Below are 20,223 nucleotides of genomic sequence, written 5' to 3' on the forward strand. Positions count from 1 at the left end.
AGGAGACAGTAAGTGCAGTAGCTCTTACACCAGTCCAGGCAGGGCAAGATGTAAAAAATGTGCTCTACACTACAGCCAGGGAGAATGGCCCTACCTGGAGCCTCTGGCAGAAAGCGCCACGGGAGACCCGAGGTTGATCCCTAGGGTTTTGGAGTCGGCGATACAGAGGGTCCGAAGCCCACTATACTCCAACTGAAAAAGAGATATTGGCAGCATATGAAGGGGTTCGACCTGCTTCAGAAGTGGTTCGTACTGAAGCACAGCTGCTCCTGGCACCCCGACTGCCAGTGCTGGGCTGGATGTTCAAAGGGAACGTCCCCTCCACACACCATGCAACTGATGCTACGTGGAGTAAATGGGTTGCACTGATCACCCCGCAGGCTCGAATAGGAAACCCCAGTCGCCCAGGAATCTTGGAAGTGATCATGGACTGGCCAGAAGGCAAAGACTTTGGAATATGGCCAGAGGAGGATGTGACATGTGCTGAAGAAGATCCACCATATAACAAACTGCCAGAAGATGAGAAGCAATATGCCCTGTTCACTGATGGGTCCTGTCACCTTTTGGGGAAGCACCGGAGATGGAAGGCTGCTGTATGGAGTCCTACACGACAAGCTGCAGAAACTGCTGAAGGAGAAGGTGAATCGAGCCAGTTTGCAGAAGTAAAGGCCATCCAGCTGGCCTGAGACATTGCTGAACGAGAAAAGTGGCCAGTGCTCTATCTCTATACTGACTCATGGATGGTGGGAAATGCCCTGTGGGGCTGGTTACAGCAGTGGAAGCAGAGCAACTGGCAGCGCAGAGGCAAACCCACCTGGGCTGCCGCATTGTGGCAAGATGTTGCTGCCCGGGTAGAGAACTTGGTTGTAAAGGTACATCACGTGGATGCTCACATCCCCAAGAGTCGGGCCACTGAAGAACATCAGAACAACCAGCAGGTGGATCAGGCTGCCAAGACTGAAGTGGCTGAGGTGGATCTGGACTGGCAACATAAGGGTGAACTATTTCTAGCTCGATGGGCCCATGACACCTCAGGCCATCAAGGGAGAGATGCAACATACAGGTGGGCTCGTGATCGAGGGGTGGACTTGACCATGGACGCTACTGCACAGGCTATCCACGAATGTGAAACATGCACTGCAATCAAGCAAGTGAAGCGGGTAAATTCTCTGTGGTATGGGGGACGATGGCTGAAATATAAATATGGGGAGGCCTGGCAAATTTACTATATCACACTCCCACAAACCAGCCAAGGCAACCACCATCTGCTTACAATGGTGGAAGCAACCACCAGCTGGCTGGAAACATATCCTGTCCCCCATGCCACTGCCTGGAACACTATCCTGGGTCTCAAAAACCAAGTGCTGTGGTGACATGGCACCCCCAGAGAGAATTGAGTCAGACAACGGGACTCATTTCCGAAACAACCTTATAGACACTTGGGCCAAAGAGCACGGCACTGACTGGGTTTATCACATCCCCTGTCATGTATCAGCCTCTGGGAAAATCGAAAGATACAATGGACTGTTCAAGACTACACTGAGAGCAATGGGGGGTTTGAACAGTCAAGCACTGTGATACACATTTAGCAAAAGCCACCTGGTTAGTCAACACTAGGGGATCTGCCAACCAAGCTGGCCCTGCCCAATCAGAACCCTTACGGTACTGTGGAAGGGGACAGAGTCCCTGTAGTGCACATAAAAAATATGCTGGGGAAGACAGTCTGGGTTATTCCTGCCTCAGGCAAAGCCAAACCCATTCGTGGGATTGCGTTTGCTCAAGGACCTGGGTGCACTTGGTGGGTGATGCGGGAGGATGGAGGAGTCCGGTTTGTACCTCAAGGGGATTTGATTTTGGGTGAAAATGGCCAATGAACTGAATGGTATGCTGTTAATTGCTATATAATGTTGTGTATCATCACTACTATGGTTGCTATATTCATGGGACCTGAGCATGACTTCAATGCTATGGAACAAGTGGCGGATACTGTCATGGTTTTAGCTGGGATGGAGTTAAGTTTCTTCACTGTAGATGGTATAGTGCTGTGCTTTCGACTTAGTACAAAAAATAATGTTGATAACACACAGATGTTTTGGCTGTTGCTGGGTAGTGCTAGTACTACAGGGCAGCCTGTTCCACAGCTTTGTTACTGTCGTGGTTCAGCCTCAGTTGGCAACTAAACACCACGCAGCTGCTCTCTCACTCCCCCCACCCCTGTGGGATGGGCAAGAGAATCGGAAGAGCAAAAGAACTTGTGGGTTGAGATAAGCACAGTTTAAGAATTACAATAAAATAATAATTATAATAATGATTATGATAATAATGACAATAATGATAATATAATAAAATGGAAAAGAAAAAAAAACAGAAAAACAAACGATACAGCTGCTCACCACCCGCCGACCGACGCTGCCCGTCCCCGAGCCACGATTGCTGCCTCCCTCCCCCGGCCAGCCCCTCCCAGTTAACATACTGGGCATGATGTTACATGATATGGGATATCCCTTTAGTCAGTTTGAATCTGCTCTCTTAGCTGTGCCCCCCTCCCCTCCTGGCTTCTTGTGCACCCGGCAGAGCATGGAAAGCTGGAAAAGTCCTGACTAGTACAAGCACTACCCAACAACAGCCAAAACATCTGTGTGTTATCTCAACATTGTTTTCATGCTAAGTTCAAAGCACAGCACTATGCCAGCTAGAGTGAAGAAAATTAACTCTATCCCAGCTAAAACCATGACACATGCCCAGTATGTTAACTGGGAGGAGTTGGCCAGGGGAGGGAGGTAGCAATCACGGCTCAGGGAACAGCAGCGTCAGTCGGTGGGTGGTGAGTGGTTTTACCGTTTGTGTTTTGGGTTTTCTTCCCTTTTTCCCTTTTCCTTTTTATTATATTATCATTATTGTTATTATCATCATTATTATTACCATTGTTATATTATTTTAATTAATAAACTCTTCTTATCTCAACCCACAAGTTTTTTTTTTGTGCTTTTTCTCTTCCGATTCTCTTCCCCATCCCACAGGGGTGGGGGGAGTGAGTGAGCGGTTGCGTGGCATTTAGTTGGCTGACTGGGGCTGAACCACGACAAACATCTATGTGCCATCAGCACTATGTCAGCTACAGTGAAGAAAATTAACTCTATCCTAGCCAAAACCAGCACAAGATGATACGAATTAACTTCATTCATGTACTGCAGAGAACTAAAAATTTTTCTTATACATATCAATACGTACAAAACTCAGCCTCTCTGCTTGCGTAAGAGAAGCTGTACATTGCAACAGACACTAAGAAAAAATATCTGTTTCTTTCCAAACAGCTGGTGAATCAAAGAACATAGTTTCTCAACAACTTTTTATATGTTAGAATGTTAAAAAATAGTACCCACATTAGACTTATATAAAAACACTTCTGTGCGTTCCAGTGATTATGCATGTATTAAGATGTCTGTGACTCTCCTTTATTTCTAATTGTTTAGGACTGATGCTGCTTTACCACTCACTCTCAGTGCTGCATTAATTCTTAATATCTTTATACCAGAGACTTTGATCTGGTACTAATATTATTTAGCTTTTAGCTGCCACATAAATGGAGAATACATATAAATAGTTAGGTCAATGCTAAGAGATCTTTAAAGAAATAATCCCTCAAAACTTTCAAGGAGTGTAACATGGAAAAATTACACAATGATTTGTCACAAGGAAGAAGTCAGAGAAAATACAATTTTACAACACTGGTCTTGTGATATAACCAGACACTTATCACAGAATCACAGGTTGGAAGGGACCTCAGGGATCATCTAGTCCAACCTTGCTGGGAAGAGCACAGTCTAGACAAGATGGCCCAGCACCCTGTCCAGACAACTCTTGAAGGTGTCCAATGTGGCCGAGTTAACCACTTCCCTGGGGAGATTATTCCAATGGTTGACTGTTCTCACTGTGAAAAATTTTCCTCTTGTGTCCAGTCGGAATCTCCCCAAGAGCAACTTGTGTCCATTCCCCCTTGTCCTCTCCATGTGACTCCATGTAAAAGGGAGTCTCCATCTTCTTTGTAGCTACCCCTTAAGTACTGGTACATGGTGATGAGATCCCCTCTAAGCCTCCTTTTCTCAAGGCTGAACAAACCCAGCTCTCCCAGCCTATCCTCGTATGGCAGGCTTCCCAGTCCTTTGATCATCTTGGTGGCCCTTCTCTGGATCCCTTCCAGCCTGTCCACATCCCTTTTGCATAGCGGGGACCAGAACTGTACACAGTACTCCAGGTGTGGCCTGACAAGCGCTGAGTAGAGTGGGATAAGGACTTCTTTCTCTCTGCTGGTGATGCCCTTTTTGATGCAACCCAGCATCCTATTGGATGGGCCAAAGAGCACGGCATTGAGTGGGTGTATCATGTCCCCTGTTATGTACCAGCCTCTGGGAAAATTGAACAGTACAATGGACTGTTAAAAACTACACTGAGAGCAATGTGGGGTGGAACATTCAAGCACTGGGATACATATTTATTAAAAGCTACCTGGTTAGTCAACACTAGGGGATCTGCCAATCAAGCTCACCCTCCCCAGTCAGAAATCCTACATACTGTGGAAGGGGATAGAGTCCCTGTAGTGCACATAAAAAATATGCTGGGCAAGACAGTCTGGGTTCTTCCTGGCTCAGGCAAAGGCCGACCCATTTGTGGGATTGCTTTTGCTTGAGGACCTGGGCGCACTTGGTGGTTGGTGACGCGGGAGGATGGAAAAATCCAATGTGTGCCTCAAGGGGATTTGATTTTGGGCAAAAACAGCCAATGAACTGAATGGCACAATGCAAACTGCTATATAATATTGTGTGTCACCTCTATGTTGTATCACTGATATCAGAGTACAAGCATCCCAACCCATGGAAGATGAACTTTGATGAAACAAAGCAAAGCACAGCAGTGATGGAACAATGACTGACTTGGTATGCAGCAACCCAACGCGCCACACACGCCATCTCTCCCACCCTGAAAGACTGATACGAGAGATGGAGCCCAGAGTCATAGACTAGGTGAACTCAATGGACATTTTAATGAACATTTTACAAGGAAGGTCGATAGACTCAGGGAATGATCACAGAATCACAGGTTGGAAGGGACCTCAGGGATCATCTAGTCCAACCTTTCTAGGAAGAGCGCAGTCTAGACAAGATGGCCCAGAACCCTGTCCAGACGACTCTTGAACGTGTCCAATGTGGCCGAGTCTATTATGTTAAAGGATGAGAAGGGGAGGGGTGGTGGTTGGTAAGGTTGTATTGGATGGTATGGGACCTGGGCACGGTGTAAATGGTATGGAATAAGGGGTGGAGAGTGTGCTGGTTTTGGCTGAGAAGGGGTTAATTCTCCTCACTGTGGGGGTCAGGTACCTTTCCAGCTTCCTGCGCTCTGCCTTGTTGGTGGGAGGCTGGGAGGGGCACAGCCATAGCCGTGGTGGCTGACCCCAACTGGCCAATGGTATGTTCATTCCATACCATATGACACCATGACCAGTATATTAAGGGGGGCAGTTGCAGCTCCGGGGAGGCATGGCATCAGGTCAGTGGGCAGTGAGTGGCTGCATCACATGCGGTTTGTTTCAGCGGTTCATTCCCCTCCCCCACCTGGGTTTCGTGCCTCTCATTGTTTTCCTTTCCACTGGATTTTTGTTGTTGTTGGGGTTTTATTTTTATTATTAAAACTCTTATCTCAACCCAGGAGCTTTACCCTTCCGATTCTCTCCCCTGTCCCACCGGTGGGGAAGTGAGCGAGGGGCTGTGTGGGGCTGAGTTGCCAGCTAAACCATGACAGGACACAACCAGGACAGGTGACCCAGACTAGCCAAAGGGATATTCCATTCCATATGACATCATGCTGAACAAAAAACTGGGCAGGGTTGGCTGAGGGGGTCTCAGCCACTGCTCAGGAACTGGCTGCGCATCAGTCAGTGGGTGGTGAACAATTGCATTGTGCATCACTTGTTTTATATATTTTTATTATTATTTTCCCCTCTTTTTCTGTCCTATTAAATTGTCTTCATCTCAACGCATGCGTTTTACTTTTTCCAGTTCTCTTCTCCATCCCACTGGGGGGGTGGGGGGGTGGAGTGCGCAAACAGCTGTGAGGTGCTTAGCTGCCTGCTGGGTTAAACCACAACAGTCCTATACTAATAGTAGCATTAATTACACACAGAAAATTATTACATCCCCCACTGAAGAAAAGTGTGCATACCTCATCTGAGCACCTAAAAGAAAGCTTCATGAGAATCCAATCCCCCCTTTCCTACAAGGAAACATTACAACCATCAACACTATCTCAATACCACTCATGCCCTGCTTTGTACTTAAGGAAAACTTCCTGCAGTACACCAGGTTAGGAAATAGGTAGTTATTATGCCTGACTCTGGATTAGCAAGATCGAGGAAAACTAAATTTACAGTATAGTGAAAGACTATCAAAAAATATTCAAGATGAAGATCCCAACTACATCAGATCAGTGCTACTGAACATTAAGTCAATAAGAAACCCAACTTCCCTTCTCTACCTAAGTAATCAGAAGATGTACAGTAACAAATAAGTTCATTGACAGCAAAAGTAGCTTTCCATTATCATCTCATTTATTTTATCAAATATTGGTGCTCGCCTATGCATTTAAATACATGCTAATAAGCTTATAGTAAGACATTACAAGGACATGAAAATAAAGATTAAAATATTCTTCCTCAGATACATGGTTAAACAATTATCTTTGAGCATAATTCAATTTCTACTACTGAAAACAGTTTTTTAAAAAAAACTATTCAATTTGCTACCAAACAACTATCAAACCAGAAGCATTCATTCTAAAACTCTGGCCTAGAAGAATAATGTCTGAAAAGTAAGAGATAAAATAATCACATGGCAGTTTCAGAAGTAAATTTCTATATCCTAGAGACACATGAAGTGATCCAATAGTATTCCTGAACCTCTAATACTTACACAGAAATCACTAACTGCGGCTAGAGATGATTAACATGAGTTTACCAGGTTTCAGAGATGCCATTTCAAACTACAATCAAGCAATTAAACTGTTAAATACTACTCAACACATGATCCTGAAAGTGGAACAACTAAAATATCAGATTAATTTTTAGAATTATGCCCACTTTTTATTCTTTCTCAATGTACTCAAGAAGCTCAAGAGCTAAAAAAAAAAAAGGCAACAATTCAACTCCAAGTTACCAGATGTAACAAGTGTCAGATAGAAGAGAAGGGGGGAAAAAAACGAAAAAGCTATCTGCAAGAAGTTTCAGTGTTACACACTTAATAGTCAAAAGATAAGCAGCTCACCAACTTCCCTTCAAAGTGCAATATACCAAAACATTCCAGAAGCAATATCAGCATCACTATAATCTCTCTGCCACCACAAGTGGAATTCAAGCTGCTGAGATGTGCTCTACAGCACACTTCCAGACATCCCTTGGCCTGTCTCCTTGATACCACCTTCCTGTCTCTGCCTGGTTAGCATGTTAAGCCTCTTACTAGTGAATGAGACACCTTTTTGGAAGTCCTGATCAGATGCTGGTACGTCTACGGACCACCAGAAGTACACTTAAATGAGCACTTCTAGATGCTGTTCCTGAGTAAGTAAAATCTTGAGCAAGTTTTAAAAGTTTAAGCAGTTTTTAAAAAGAGCTTTAAAAGAAATGAGGTAATCTGTTTTAAATTTTAGATGACTGCAATACCTGTCAGACATCTAAATGTAAAAATCTGTTTTTTCTTCACAGTCTTTTTCCAAAATACATACAGTTGATGTAATCAAACCAGTCTTTTTTTCCCCCCCCCAAACCAAAATGTGTTTAAAAAAATTCTGTTTGTAAGCTGAATATTAGTAAGAAAAGGAAACTATTTGCCATCCTCAATTCAGTTTGAAAGCAAAACATTTGGTGGAATAAGAACATAAATAGTAAGATTTAACACCACTTGCTCTATGAAGTTAGATGCTACACAGTTCAGCTTTTTTTCCCCTCCCCTAAATCAAATAACTGGACTATTTAACAGTAACACAGAAAAGCTACAGCATGCTTTTTGGCAAGCATTAATCATAATTAATACATATCATAATTCTGAAAGCTACAAAAATATTTTCTCTCTCTTCTAAGGCCAATTCATCTTTATGATATTTCACTTACATGTAGGCTCTTTATTCTTACCAGCATAATACTGGATCTTTTAGCATTAGGCAGAAACAGCACCACACTTGTTTAGAGGAGGAAACATGTAATAGAATGTTTTCTTTTGGAAATGTTGTAGAGTCATGTTCAGAAACTACAAAGAAATAATACTCTCTCTTTCTAGAGCAAAGTGTAAGGACTGTGATGGATGCTGCCTCCTTTGGGAAGTTGGTTCAGTGTCTTCAGCTGACCCTGGGAAAACTCTGCCTCTTCCAGAAGTAAACTGTATCCCTACCCACAGAAACCGCTAAGATAAGAGATGAAAAGCTGCTTACTGCAGTCTCAAATGAGAACAGCTTGTTTTCTTAATAGTAGCTCCTTGCCCTGCTCCATGGTGTTGCACTGATATCACTAACTTTAATATTAAATGACCTAACAGAATTTATTTGCTTTCACCAGATATTAGCCTACAAATATGTAACACCCCAAAACATGAAAAGATGGCAATACTGAAATGGCACTTACCGTAACCACAGCCTTGCCCAGAAAGATAGAGCCTCTGCAGCCATACTCTGTTTCATCTTCAGACTTGTAATAACTGAGTGTGTTGCTTTTCAGAACTACCCATCGATCCTGCCACCCATGAATGTAGTTGGTCCACTGCGAGGAAAAAAAAAAACTTTAAGACACACCCACCCACCCCTACCCCTCCCCCCAACAGACACAGCTTGGCTTTCAAGCACTAGGAGAAAAGTAGTTGCTATAAAAGTTCTTCCCAACAAGAACTTTTATTCCTCTTCTGCCCAGAGCACCTAAAATTATTTTACAAACTCCTGAAGGTACTAAAAACCAGTTGTTTCAAGTAACACAGGAAGTTCCATTTAAACATGAGAAAAAACTTCTTTCCTGTGAGGGTGACAGAGCAGTGGAACAGGCTGCCCACAGAGGTTGTGGAGTCTCCTTCCCTGGAGACATTCAAAACCTGCCTGGACGCAGGCCTGTGCCCCCTGCTCAAGGTCTACCTGCTCAAGCAGGTAGGTTGGACAAGATGATCTCCAGAGGTCCCTTCCAACCCCTACCATTCTGCAAGCAATAAGATAACAGATATCTGTCCTGGTTTGAGCTGGGATAGAGTTAAATTTCTTCATAGTAGCTAGTATGGGGCTATGTTTTGGAGTTTTGCTGGAAACAGCAGTGATAATGTGGAGATGTTTAAGTTGTTGCTAAGTAGCACTTACACTGGTCAAGGACTTTTTCAGCTCCCCACGCTCTGACAGGTGCACAAGAAGCTGGGAGGGGACACAGCCAGGACAGCTGACCCAAACTGACCAATGGGATATTTCATACCATATGACATCATGCTCAGTATATAAAGCTGGGGAAGAAGGAAGGGGGGACGTTTGGAGTGATGGTGTTTGTCTTCCCAAGTAACCGTTACGCATGATGGAGCCCTGCTTTCCTGGAGATGGCTGAACACCTGCCTGCGGGAAGTAGTGAATGTATTCCTTGTTTTGCTTTGCTTCCACATGCAGCTTTTCCTTTACCTATTAAGCTGCCTTTATCTCAAACCATGAGTTGCCTCACTTTTACTGTTCCGATTCTCTCCCCCATCCCACCAAGGGGGAGTGAGCAAGCGGCTGCGTGGTGCTTGGTTGCTGACTGGGGCTAAACCACGACAGTCCATTTTGGCGCCCAACGTGGGGATCGAAAGGTTTGAGATAACGACAGATTTGATTGGACAAAGTGACTAAAAGTTCTGATTATTAATCTTATTTGCAACATCTTCTCAACGATACTGAGCTGCACTTTGTAAAAACACATAACACTAATCAGGACTGTTCTATAACTCTGGCTACATGCTGGTGCTTGACTTTCAATCACAGCACAAAAATTATAAATTAGATAAAAATGGAGACAAAAGCACTGAAAATTTTATCATGCAAGCACTTTGATCATGACAACTGTTCTTTGACAAAAAGCTCCAATAAATAAGTTTTAAATGTCTCTTTTTAGCATTTAATTCCAACCATTATTCACCATTTTTGTAAACATATAAATAGGGGGAACACAGTGGACTAACAGGTTCGTATCTACATTATACTATACATATTAGTTAATACATGTCCCATAACAGCATGTTAACTCTAATAACAAGAGGAGGTCTACAGAAGACAAATTCTGCAGCTGAGAAATTCCTAACAATTTTCAAGCGTATGCAAGACCTAGATTTGCTCTCCAAAGATAAAGCCCTTTATGAGCGAATGTGACGCCCCTCTACAAGAAGGGTCAGAAGGAGGATCCGGGGAACTACAGGCCAGTCAGCCTGACCTCGGTACCGGGGAAGATTATGGAGCAGATCACCTTGAATACCATTACGCAGCACATGCGGGACACCCAGGGGATCAGGCCCAACCAGCATGGCTTCATGAAAAGCATGTCCTGCCTGACCAACCTGATCTCCTTCTATGACCAGGTGACTCGCCTAGTGGATGAGAGAAAGGCTGTGGATGTTGTCTACCTGGACTTTAGTAACGCCTTTGACACTGTCTCCCACAGCATCCTCCTGGAGAAGCTGGCTGCTCACGGCTTGGACAAGTGCACTCTGCGCTGGGTGAAAAACTGGCTGGACAGCCAAGCCCAGAGAGTAGTAGTGAATGGAGTCAAATCCAGTTGGCACCCAGTCATGAGCGGTGTTCCCCAGGGCTCAGTGTTGGGGCTGGTCCTGTTCAGTATCTTCATTGATGATCTGGATGAGGGGATTGAGTGCACCCTCAGTAAGTTTGCAGATGACACCAAGCTGGGTGGAAGTGTTGATCTGCTGGAGGGCAGGAAGGCCCTACAGAGGGACCTGGACAGGCTGGATCGTTGGGCCGGAGCCAACGGTATGAGATTCAACAAGGCTAAGTCCCAGGTCCTGCACTTGGGTCACAACAACCCCATGCAATGCTACAGGCTTGGGGAGGAGTGGCTAGAGAGCTGCCTGGAGGAAAAGGATCAGGGGGTGTTTGGTTGACAGCCAGCTGAACATGAGCCAGCAGTGTGCTCAGGCGGCCAAGAAGGCCAATGGCATCCCGGCTTGTATCAGGAATAGTGTGGCCAGCAGGAGCAGGGAGGTGATAGTGCCCCTGTACTCAGCACTGGTGCGGCCGCACCTCGAGTACTGTGTTCAGTTTTGGGCCCCTCACTACAAGGACATCGAGGTGCTGGAGTGTGTCCAGAGAAGGGCAAAGTTGGTGAAGGGTCTGGAGAAGTAGTCTGATGAGGAGCAGCTGAGGGAGCTGGGGTTGTTTAGTCTGGAGAAGAGAAGGCTGAGGGGAGACCTTATTGCTCTCTACAACTACCTGAAAGGGGGTTGTAGTGAGGCAGGGGTCAGTCTCTTCTCCCTAGTAACAAGCGATAGGACGAGAAGAAATGGCCTCAAGCTGCGCCAGGGGAAGTTTAGGTTGGACATTAGGAAAAACTTCTTCACCAAAAGGTTTGGCAGTCATTGGAACAGGCTGCCCAGGGAGGTGGTTGAGTCTCCATCCCTGGAGGTATTCAAAAGAAGGGTAGATGTGGTACTTGAGGATATGGTTTAGTGGTAGACTTGGCAGTGATAGGTTAGTGGTTGGACTCAATGATCTTAAGGGTCTTTTCCAACCTTAACGATTCTATGATTCTATGATCTCTTAATACATCCAATTGCTAAGGTTAGTATTTCTTAAAGAAAGCCTCAACTGTGCTTAGTACATGAACTGGTAGCACAAGCTGTCATAGAGGTATATTATTTCCTGTCTTCTTCCTTTTCTCATCTCTCATATTCCCAACTCCTCCTAGATACAAAAGGCAGAGTCCAAAATTATCTTGGGCAAAAGAGCAAGGGACAGGGAAGACAGCACCTTTCCTTATTTGACACAGTTAAGTGAGGTAAATATAGCAGTCAGTCTTGCATTTGCTGTTGCAATCAGTGTGCTATGAATTAAGACTTCTTAAAGTACATGGGGTAGAAACAAGGCTTTAGCAAAGAAAAGACCACTGGTTCAAGCATCTAGATTCTTGTGCTTCAAGAAAGACAGTTCCACATCTAAGTTCTTTCTTTGTATCCACCTTAAAATGGTAAGCAGGAAGTACAATGGAAAAAACCTGGAGTTCTGAAACGTTTAAAGAGACCAGCAGGACATACTTCTAACTTTCTCTTACCTAATTACTCCATTTCCTTCAAAGCTTCTCTCTTTACCAAAGGGCAGAACAACCGAAACTCTCCTAAGCACATGGAGAACTGCAGCCTAATTTTATTGATTTAAAACGTAATTATATACAATAAGTTATTATAAATATTTTTATAGTAGGAAGTTGGGTAGTCTACCATTTCATTTTCATTAGTTTGTCTCAAGTACTGTCGAGGCATCAACTAGCAAAAGGTAAACTTATCCCTCAAGCATAGTCACTGCAACAGGTTTCACCATACTTGACTATTCTGATTACATCCCATGTTCTCACAGGAAAAGCAGCGTCAGCTACACTCAGCACAATCATCCAGAAATGTTTGCACATACCTAAGCTACAGAACATCAGAAGCAGCTATGGCTTCACCTGCTACACCAGTAAAAAAGCACTGGGGCTTAATGAAGTATTTAATTTGCCAACATAAAATTCAATTGCATCTCACTAGTATTTAAGTTTCTAATGATGGGAAGCATCTAATCAAAGAAAAACTTTGCAATGGGGGAAAAAAACGAACAATAGAACTACACAACTAAATCAAAACCTCACAGTTTAACTGCTTTAATATCTCACATCCACCTCATCCTCTCCCTCTCCATCCACTATTAGATGATAAGATCTTACAGAGGAGAGTCAAGGCCCTTCTTTTCTCCTAGCCGTTCCTCCCATATCTGGGCTTAGAAACATTTCCAAGAGTGGAAGGAGTTCAGAGTCCTTCACAAAAAACAGAGTACTGGCCCCATTACAGCTGTTTTCTCAGCATCCAGGGCCTGTTCACGATCTCTGTATTCCATGACCTTCTACACTGGCCTGTGCCCGGCCTTATTGTGTATGAAAGGAAAGAAATTAAAACACATAGCACTTGAAGTCTAAAGATATTTCAACATTATTCTGAATGTATTTTCTGTTAAAAAAAGGCATGCTTTCAAACTTAGTAATTCAATATTCAACTTTAAAAGCACTCCTAAAGTTTCCCAGTATCATCCAATGCATACTTACAAGTCGTCATATTCTCTGTGATAAAACAGCAAAAAGTGATGTTTATTTTTAAAAGGGGAAAACACGCTTTAGTGCCATTTTCCTTCCACTCCTCCCCACCTCCCATCTCTCTTGCTGTGGGGGTATTTTATTGCCCTGTTTTGATATTTGGACTAAAGATTGTGCCCCTCCTATGTTGGGGCCTACTCCTAGGAAGTGACCACGGGCTGTACCTGCCTTTAGGAACTCCCGGGTAGAGGAGTGGGATACTGCGGCCCCAGCCCGCACCCGGGCCCACTACCAGCCTCGGCCAGGAGCTTGAGGAGTGGGGGAAACACCTTCCCCGCGCGCATCCGGCAGCCCCCTCGCGGGCCTCGCTCTCCGGAAACTCAGAGCAAGCAGCCAACGGGCTCGGTACGGGGGCAGGGGGCGGCAGGGATTCCCGTGCCGGGCGCCGACACCTCCCCCAACCGCCCGGCCGGGGCTGAAGAACCCACGGCTCTTCCCCGAGAAAGTGCTTCCTCACACCGCCTCTCGGGGATGGGGAGAGCGGGCGTTTCGCAGTTGCGGGAGTAAATACGCGAGACCTCCGCCCCCCCTCCCGGTGCCCCCAGCTGAGGGAGGGAGCGGTTCACGCCGGGCGCCGATGCGCCTGCCTAGCAAGCTCCTCACCATCAGGTGGCGGCTGCCTCGGCCGTAACTGGCGTCTCCCGCACCCCCACCAGGCCCCTCCACCGGCGCCGGGGGAGGCAGGAGCCTCGGCCTGATTGTCCGGAGCGGCAGGGTGGGGAGAAGAGAGGCGGACAGGGCTGACAGCCCTCAGTCAGCTGCGGGAGTGAGGGGCCGTAGTGCGGCGCGGAGAGGGGAAGCGAGAAGCCGCCAAGCACAGGCTGCGGGGACGAGGAAAGGCAGCTTACCTTGCTGAGCACCCCACAGAACTCAACAGGCAGCCCGAGTTCGGTCTCGGGGTCCTCTTCGGAGCCGGAGGAATTCCAACTCTGATTGTCCGACATAACCGAGCAGGGAAGAGCTAAGCGACACCTGCCCACAGCAGCCTCAGTCTCCTCCTGTTGAAGGGACGGGAGCAGTGGGCTCTACCTGAGCAGCACTACTCCGCGCCCGTAGTGCCACCAGCGCCGGGGTACGCAAGCTTAGTCTTTCCCCTCACCGTAGTTCCACGGGCCCTACCCGCGGCAAGAGCCACAACATATAGGTGGCGAGGAGAGGAAGGACGAGTACACGTCTGTCTGCCGCGCACTCCACTTAAAGCACGGCCACCACTGTCTTACGCGAGGTGAGTGCTCTATGCCACTATTTATTAGTTCCGCTCCTCGCCTTCCTTCCCAGCTCTGCTAGCCGGGCCGCGCGATGCCTGTCGGGAGTTGTAGTCTTCCGTGCAGCGGTAAGCCTGGCTACAGTTAGCTCTCGGAGATGTAGTCCGCTGCAGCGGCTGTCTCCCTCCCGTCGGCGGGTGGCCGCCATCGGGACCATGGCGCTAGCCAAACACCATTCGTCGTTTCTGTGGCACTAGCGATGGGTTTCGCTTCCGTAGCCCGAGGTGGGGAACTCCGTTCCCTTTGCCGCCGGGCGAGGTGCTACTTAGGGAGGTGGTTGGTTGGGTTGGGGGGGGCGGTGAGGAAGGACTCTAGTAAGGTGAAGCGTTTCTCCAGCCCTGCTCGCTTTCTAGCGTGAGAGAAGTGGTATCGTCTTCCCTACCCCAACCGGCAGGACTTGGGGGATGAGCAGCAAACCCTTCTCTTACCAGGCTCTCAGGACTGATTCCCAGTGTACAGGTCCAAAAGCTTCACAGAATTGTGCAGTCTTCAAATGAGACAATACGAGCAGCGGTTTGGCAAGAGGGAATTGAGAAGGAATTTGAAAAACTATGAATTGCAACAGGAGGGGACAAGGGAAAAGTTCCATCTATCTGGAACCCAAGAGCAGTTATGGTGATATCTGAGGAGCTTGGCAGTGAGGAACCAGCCTTGGGATGGAAGATACCTGCTCCAAAAGTCATCTTTCCAAGACCCTTATAACTGGAGGAAACAGGTATTTGAAAATTGGACCAAGTTGGTTTCCCAGGGCTGTGGAATTTCCAGCTTTGAGAAGGATAAGATCAGTAACAACTGGTTAGAGTTTTATAGGGGCGTTCCCCACAGAAAGCTCATCAACACATTACAGTTAAGAGCTAATGTCTACCCGACGAGATAATTTCCAGTAAGGGGTAGACAGGAAAGTCAACTTAAGTCTTGTCAACTCTGTCAGGTGGACAATGAGTCCTGTACACACATTATTGGATACTGCCCAGCGGTATAGGGTGCTAGGATTAAAAGGCACAATCGCTTATGTGAATTATTAGCAGAGGAGGCTAAAAAGAAGGACCGGGTAGTATTCCAAGAACCACTGCTGAGATATGAACGGAATTAATTATATAAACAGGACCTGGTATTCATCAAAGGACACCAAGCCCTGGTTTTGACATCACGGTCAAGTATGAGGGTAAATCAACATCTTTGGCAGATGCAGTGGTGGAGAAAGTTAAGAAATACCAACACCTAAAAGACCAAGTGCAGGAACTGACCAACACCAGTATCATTAAATTTATGGGATTTCCATTAGATGCACGTGGAAAATGATACCAAGGCAACTACAAATTTTTGAATGAACTAGGACTCTCCAATTCCCAGCAGTAAAAGTTAGCTCATTGTTTATCAAACCGAGCACTGTTTTCTTCAGTGGACATTATGCATATGTTCATTAGTCAAGTAAGAACTATTGTAAGATCTTAATGTTTTGTATACATTGTAAATGTGTTATCTAATGATTTGTAAATAAACTGACCTTTCCTTCCTATCTATCTAAGGCAGGAACCAGACCCCCCTGAAAAAGCCGAGGGCAACAAAAGCTTAGATAAGAGGGCGATAGTATGTAGGGACAAATTGGGGCTTGGAATCATGACGTGTCATCTATCCTGCCAAAGACAATTATCACCGGTCTTTACCAAGATGGATGGGCCACCTATACTTAACCCAGAAAAGGGACATGTATCATTTTATATATGTTCAATAAATAACAAAAATGGTGCCCACGGAGGCTGCAGGAAGGGGTGGGAGGTGCTACCGGCTCCTGGGTGAGACATGGAGGGGGCAGAGTGGCCCGCCCTGCTGCAAGTAACAGGTCTGCCATCTGCACAGGACTTGCAGGTTAGGTGTGGCATGCCAAGTAGCCGCATTGTGCAGCTGCGGGTGGGCTCAGCAGCCTGCTCCTTCCCAGCTGCTGGGGCACCTCTGTGCTGCCCACTTTCATTCTGCTTCACCAGCTCAGCCCAGAGGTGTGTTATCAGCAGAGTGGAAGGTGGCAGTCAGCAGTCTGCCTCAGTCATGAGGTAGTGGTATCCTTTTATTTGCCTAATATTTAAACACTTTAGGGAATGAAATGATAAATACTTTTTTCTTCAGGACTCCATTTGAGATATGTATCCTTGCCGATATTTATGGGTGGAGAAATATTGGCAGAAAGCAAAAACAAAAGAGGCAGTTGAACGTATCACTTCAAAATTTCTGAACAAATGTAGGGGGTTGGGAAGGACTGGCCCATCTCTTTTCTCATGATTCCTTGAAAAAAAAAGTGTGTTGAATAGCGTTAGTTGAGGAAACTTCAGTTTTGGAACATATCGTAAAAAGAAACAACGAGTGCTCATGGTGGGTGACTCTCTGTTGAAGGGTACTGAGGCACCCATCTGCTGACCTGACAGGGAGTCACGAGAGGTACGCTGCCTTCCAGGAGCCAAGGTTCGAGACGTGGCAGAGAGGGTACCACAACTCATCAGGACAACAGACTACCATCCACTACTACTGTTTCATGTAGGCATGAATGACACTGAGAGCCGTAACCTGGGTAAAATCAAGGAAAACTTTTGAGCTCTGGGGGAGCAAGTGAAACACACTGGCACCCAGGTGATCTTCTCTTCCATTTTCCCAGTTCGAGGGAAAGGAGCAGCCAGAAACAGGCGCATAATGTATATCAACTCCTGGCTATGTGGCTGGTGCCACCATGAGGGGTTTGGCTTTTATGACAATGGGGTGTTCTTCAATGACTACAACATGCTAGGGAGGGATGGAATCCATCTGTCCAAAAGGGGTAAAGGAATCTTCAGCAGTAGGCTGGCTAACTTGGTGAGGCAGGCTTTAAACTGAAGGACGTGGGGGGTGGGATCCATTGCAAAAATGCTCACACCAGCACGTCCAACGGGGGAGTAAGTCAAGCCAAGCAGTGTGGTGACAAAGGTTCCTTAGCTGTCTCCCAAGAGGTGAAACAGAAGAGTAATCACCTCAAGTGTATGTATATGAACGCACGCAGTCTAGGAAGCAAACAGGAGGAACTGGCACTCCGTGCCCACTCAGAAGGGTATGACATCATAGGAGTAACTGAAACATGGTGGGACAACTCAAATGACTGGGGGATCGCAATGGACGGTTACAGACTCTTTTGTAAGGACAGGCAGGGTAGAAGAGGTGGAGGAGTCGCACTCTACATCAGGGAACACCTTGAATGTATCCAAGTCAACTATGGTGATTGCGACTGCTCTATCGAATGCCTCTGGGTTAAAGTCAGAGGGGTCATCTCCAAGCGGGACCTCACAGTGGCATCTGCTACCAACCTCCTAACCACGATGACGATGCCGGCGAAGCGATACTTGGGCCACTAAAGCAAGCTTCTGGCCAACAGAACCAGGTCCTGATGGGTGACTTCAACTACCCAGACATCTGCTAGAAGAACAATACGGCAGCTCGCATGGCATCCACCAAGTTCCTGGAATGCATAGAGGACTGTTTCCTCATACAAATGTTAGATGTGCCAACCAGGAAGGAGGCACTGCTGGAGTTGCTTTTCACAAACCAAGACAACCTGCTTTGTGATATCTTGGTCAGTGGTAGCCTTGGCTGCGGTGATCACAATATTGTGGAGTTTGGGATCCTGCTGAGCATGCTGAAGGTCAGTTCTAATACAAGGGTTCTAGAAGAGGAAACTTCAGCTCACTCAGAGCTCAGTTGGGAGGGATTCCATGGGATGCTTCCATGGAAGACAAAGGAGCTAGTGAGTGCTGGGAGTTCTTCAAGAACTCTCTGTTGGAAGCACAAAGCCAATTTATCCCCTACAAAGGAAAGGGAAGTAAGCGGAGCAAGAGGCCCCCTTGGCTCAACCATGAGCTCCTGGGTCTACTCAAATCCAAAAGGGAAGCATACCAGAGATGGAGAAGTGGAGGATTATCCGTTGAGAGCTACAAGGGCATTGCATTGATTATGGGGGGTTTATTCTTCGATCTGACCCTGCCTTCCAGCTCAGGGGGCTGAATACCCCGGGGATAACTGGTCTGACTATTAAAGACTGAGGCAAAGAAGGCATTAAGTACCTCAGCCTTCTCCTCAGCTTCTTGATTTGATTTAAATACTTCCCCCATGGTGTTCTGTTAGAAACTGTCTAGGCTCTTGACATAAGTTTAGGCCTAATTTTCTGGCAGCTGATAAGCAGTGTAGGGAGTGGCAGAGGCATGTTATTGGAGTCTTCACAGTTGGGGCTGTGAGGCTAAGCAAGGGGCGAGCACCAAGTCTTCACCTAGTTCCACCCCTCACCTTGGCCTCATCGTGATGTTCCCCTCTTCAGCAGACCCCCAACATTAGTCCGGTCCCAGCGTTGGGACCCCACAGATGTTAATTTCTATATAATACTGTATGTCATCACTCCTATGGTTGCCATATGCCATATCAATGATATCACAGTAGAAATCTCCCAGTTCATGGAAAATGTCAGCATGCAACAATCCAATACCACATACACCATTTCTCCTGCCCTGAAAGACTGTTATGATAGATGGAGCCCAAAGCCATGGACTGAATGAACTCAATGGACACGTTTGTGGATATTTTACAGACATTTTACAGGGGTGGTCCATAGACTAAGGGAATGATATCTGTGTATTATGTCAAAGGATGGGAAAGGGGGGTGGTGGTTGGTGAGGTGGTATTGGATAGTATGGGACCTGGGCGTGATGTAAATGGCATGGAATAAGGGGTGGAGAATGTGCTGGTTTTGGCTGGGATAGAGTTAATTTTCTTCACTGTAGCTATTCTGTGCTAAATGCACCCCAGGATGCGGTTTGCCCTCTTGGCTGCCAGGGCACACTGCTGACTCCTATTGAGCCTGCTGTCAACCAGCACCCACAGGTCCCTTTCTGCAGGGCTGCTCTCAAGCAACTCCTCTTCCAATTTATACTTGTGCCTGGCATTACTCCATCCCAGGTACAGAATCCGGCACTTGGACTTGTCAAATTTCATCCCATTAATCATTGCCCAATGCTACAACCTATCCAGATCCCTCTACAAGGCCTCTTGTCCCTCAAGAGAGTCAACAGCACCTCCCAGTTTAGTATCTTCAGGAAACTTCATAATCACAGAATCACAGAATAGTAGGGGTTGGAAGGGACCTCTGGATATCATCTTGTCCAAGCCCCCTGCTTGAGCAGGGACACCTAGAGAAGGGGGCACAGAAACACGTCCAGGCGGGTTTTGAATGTCCCCAGGGAAGGAGACTCCACAACCTCTGTGGGCAGCCTGTTCCACTGCTTTGTTACTGTCGTGGTTCAGCCTCAGTTGGCAACTAAACACCACGCAGCCGCTCGTTCGCTCCCCCCACCCCTGTGGGATGGGCAAGAGAATCGGAAGAGCAAAAGAACTTGTGGGTTGAGATAAGCACAGTTTAATAATTACAATAAAATAATAATTATAATAATGATTATGATAATAATGACAATAATGATAATATAATAAAATGGAAAAGGAAAAAAAAAACCCAGAAACACAAACGATACAGCCGCATACCACCCGCCGACCGACGCTGCCCGTCCC

The 20,223-nt window shown here is 46.3% G+C and overlaps 1 protein-coding gene across 7 annotated transcripts in view; it reads right to left on the reverse strand.

Moving 5' to 3' along the window:
• LOC142049831 (ceramide transfer protein-like) overlaps nt 1-20,223 on the reverse strand; it is a 203,754-nt gene that overhangs the window by 139,584 nt on the left and 43,947 nt on the right. For 4 of the 7 annotated variants that reach the window (XR_012657834.1, XM_075077910.1, XM_075077911.1 and 1 more), the window contains one exon: nt 8,663-8,797. Coding sequence is in view for 6 of the 7 variants with exons in the window: in XM_075077910.1 (XP_074934011.1) it covers nt 8,663-8,797 (135 nt within the window). In the remaining variant the exon portion in view is untranslated. Of the gene's footprint in view, nt 1-8,662; nt 8,798-14,235; nt 14,679-20,223 lie in introns of those variants that run through there. The other 3 variants (XM_075077914.1, XM_075077915.1, XM_075077913.1) reach the window with 3 other exon arrangements.

Source organism: Phalacrocorax aristotelis, chromosome W (assembly GCF_949628215.1).
Source record: "Phalacrocorax aristotelis chromosome W, bGulAri2.1, whole genome shotgun sequence".
NCBI classification, from domain to species: Eukaryota; Metazoa; Chordata; class Aves; order Suliformes; family Phalacrocoracidae; genus Phalacrocorax; species Phalacrocorax aristotelis.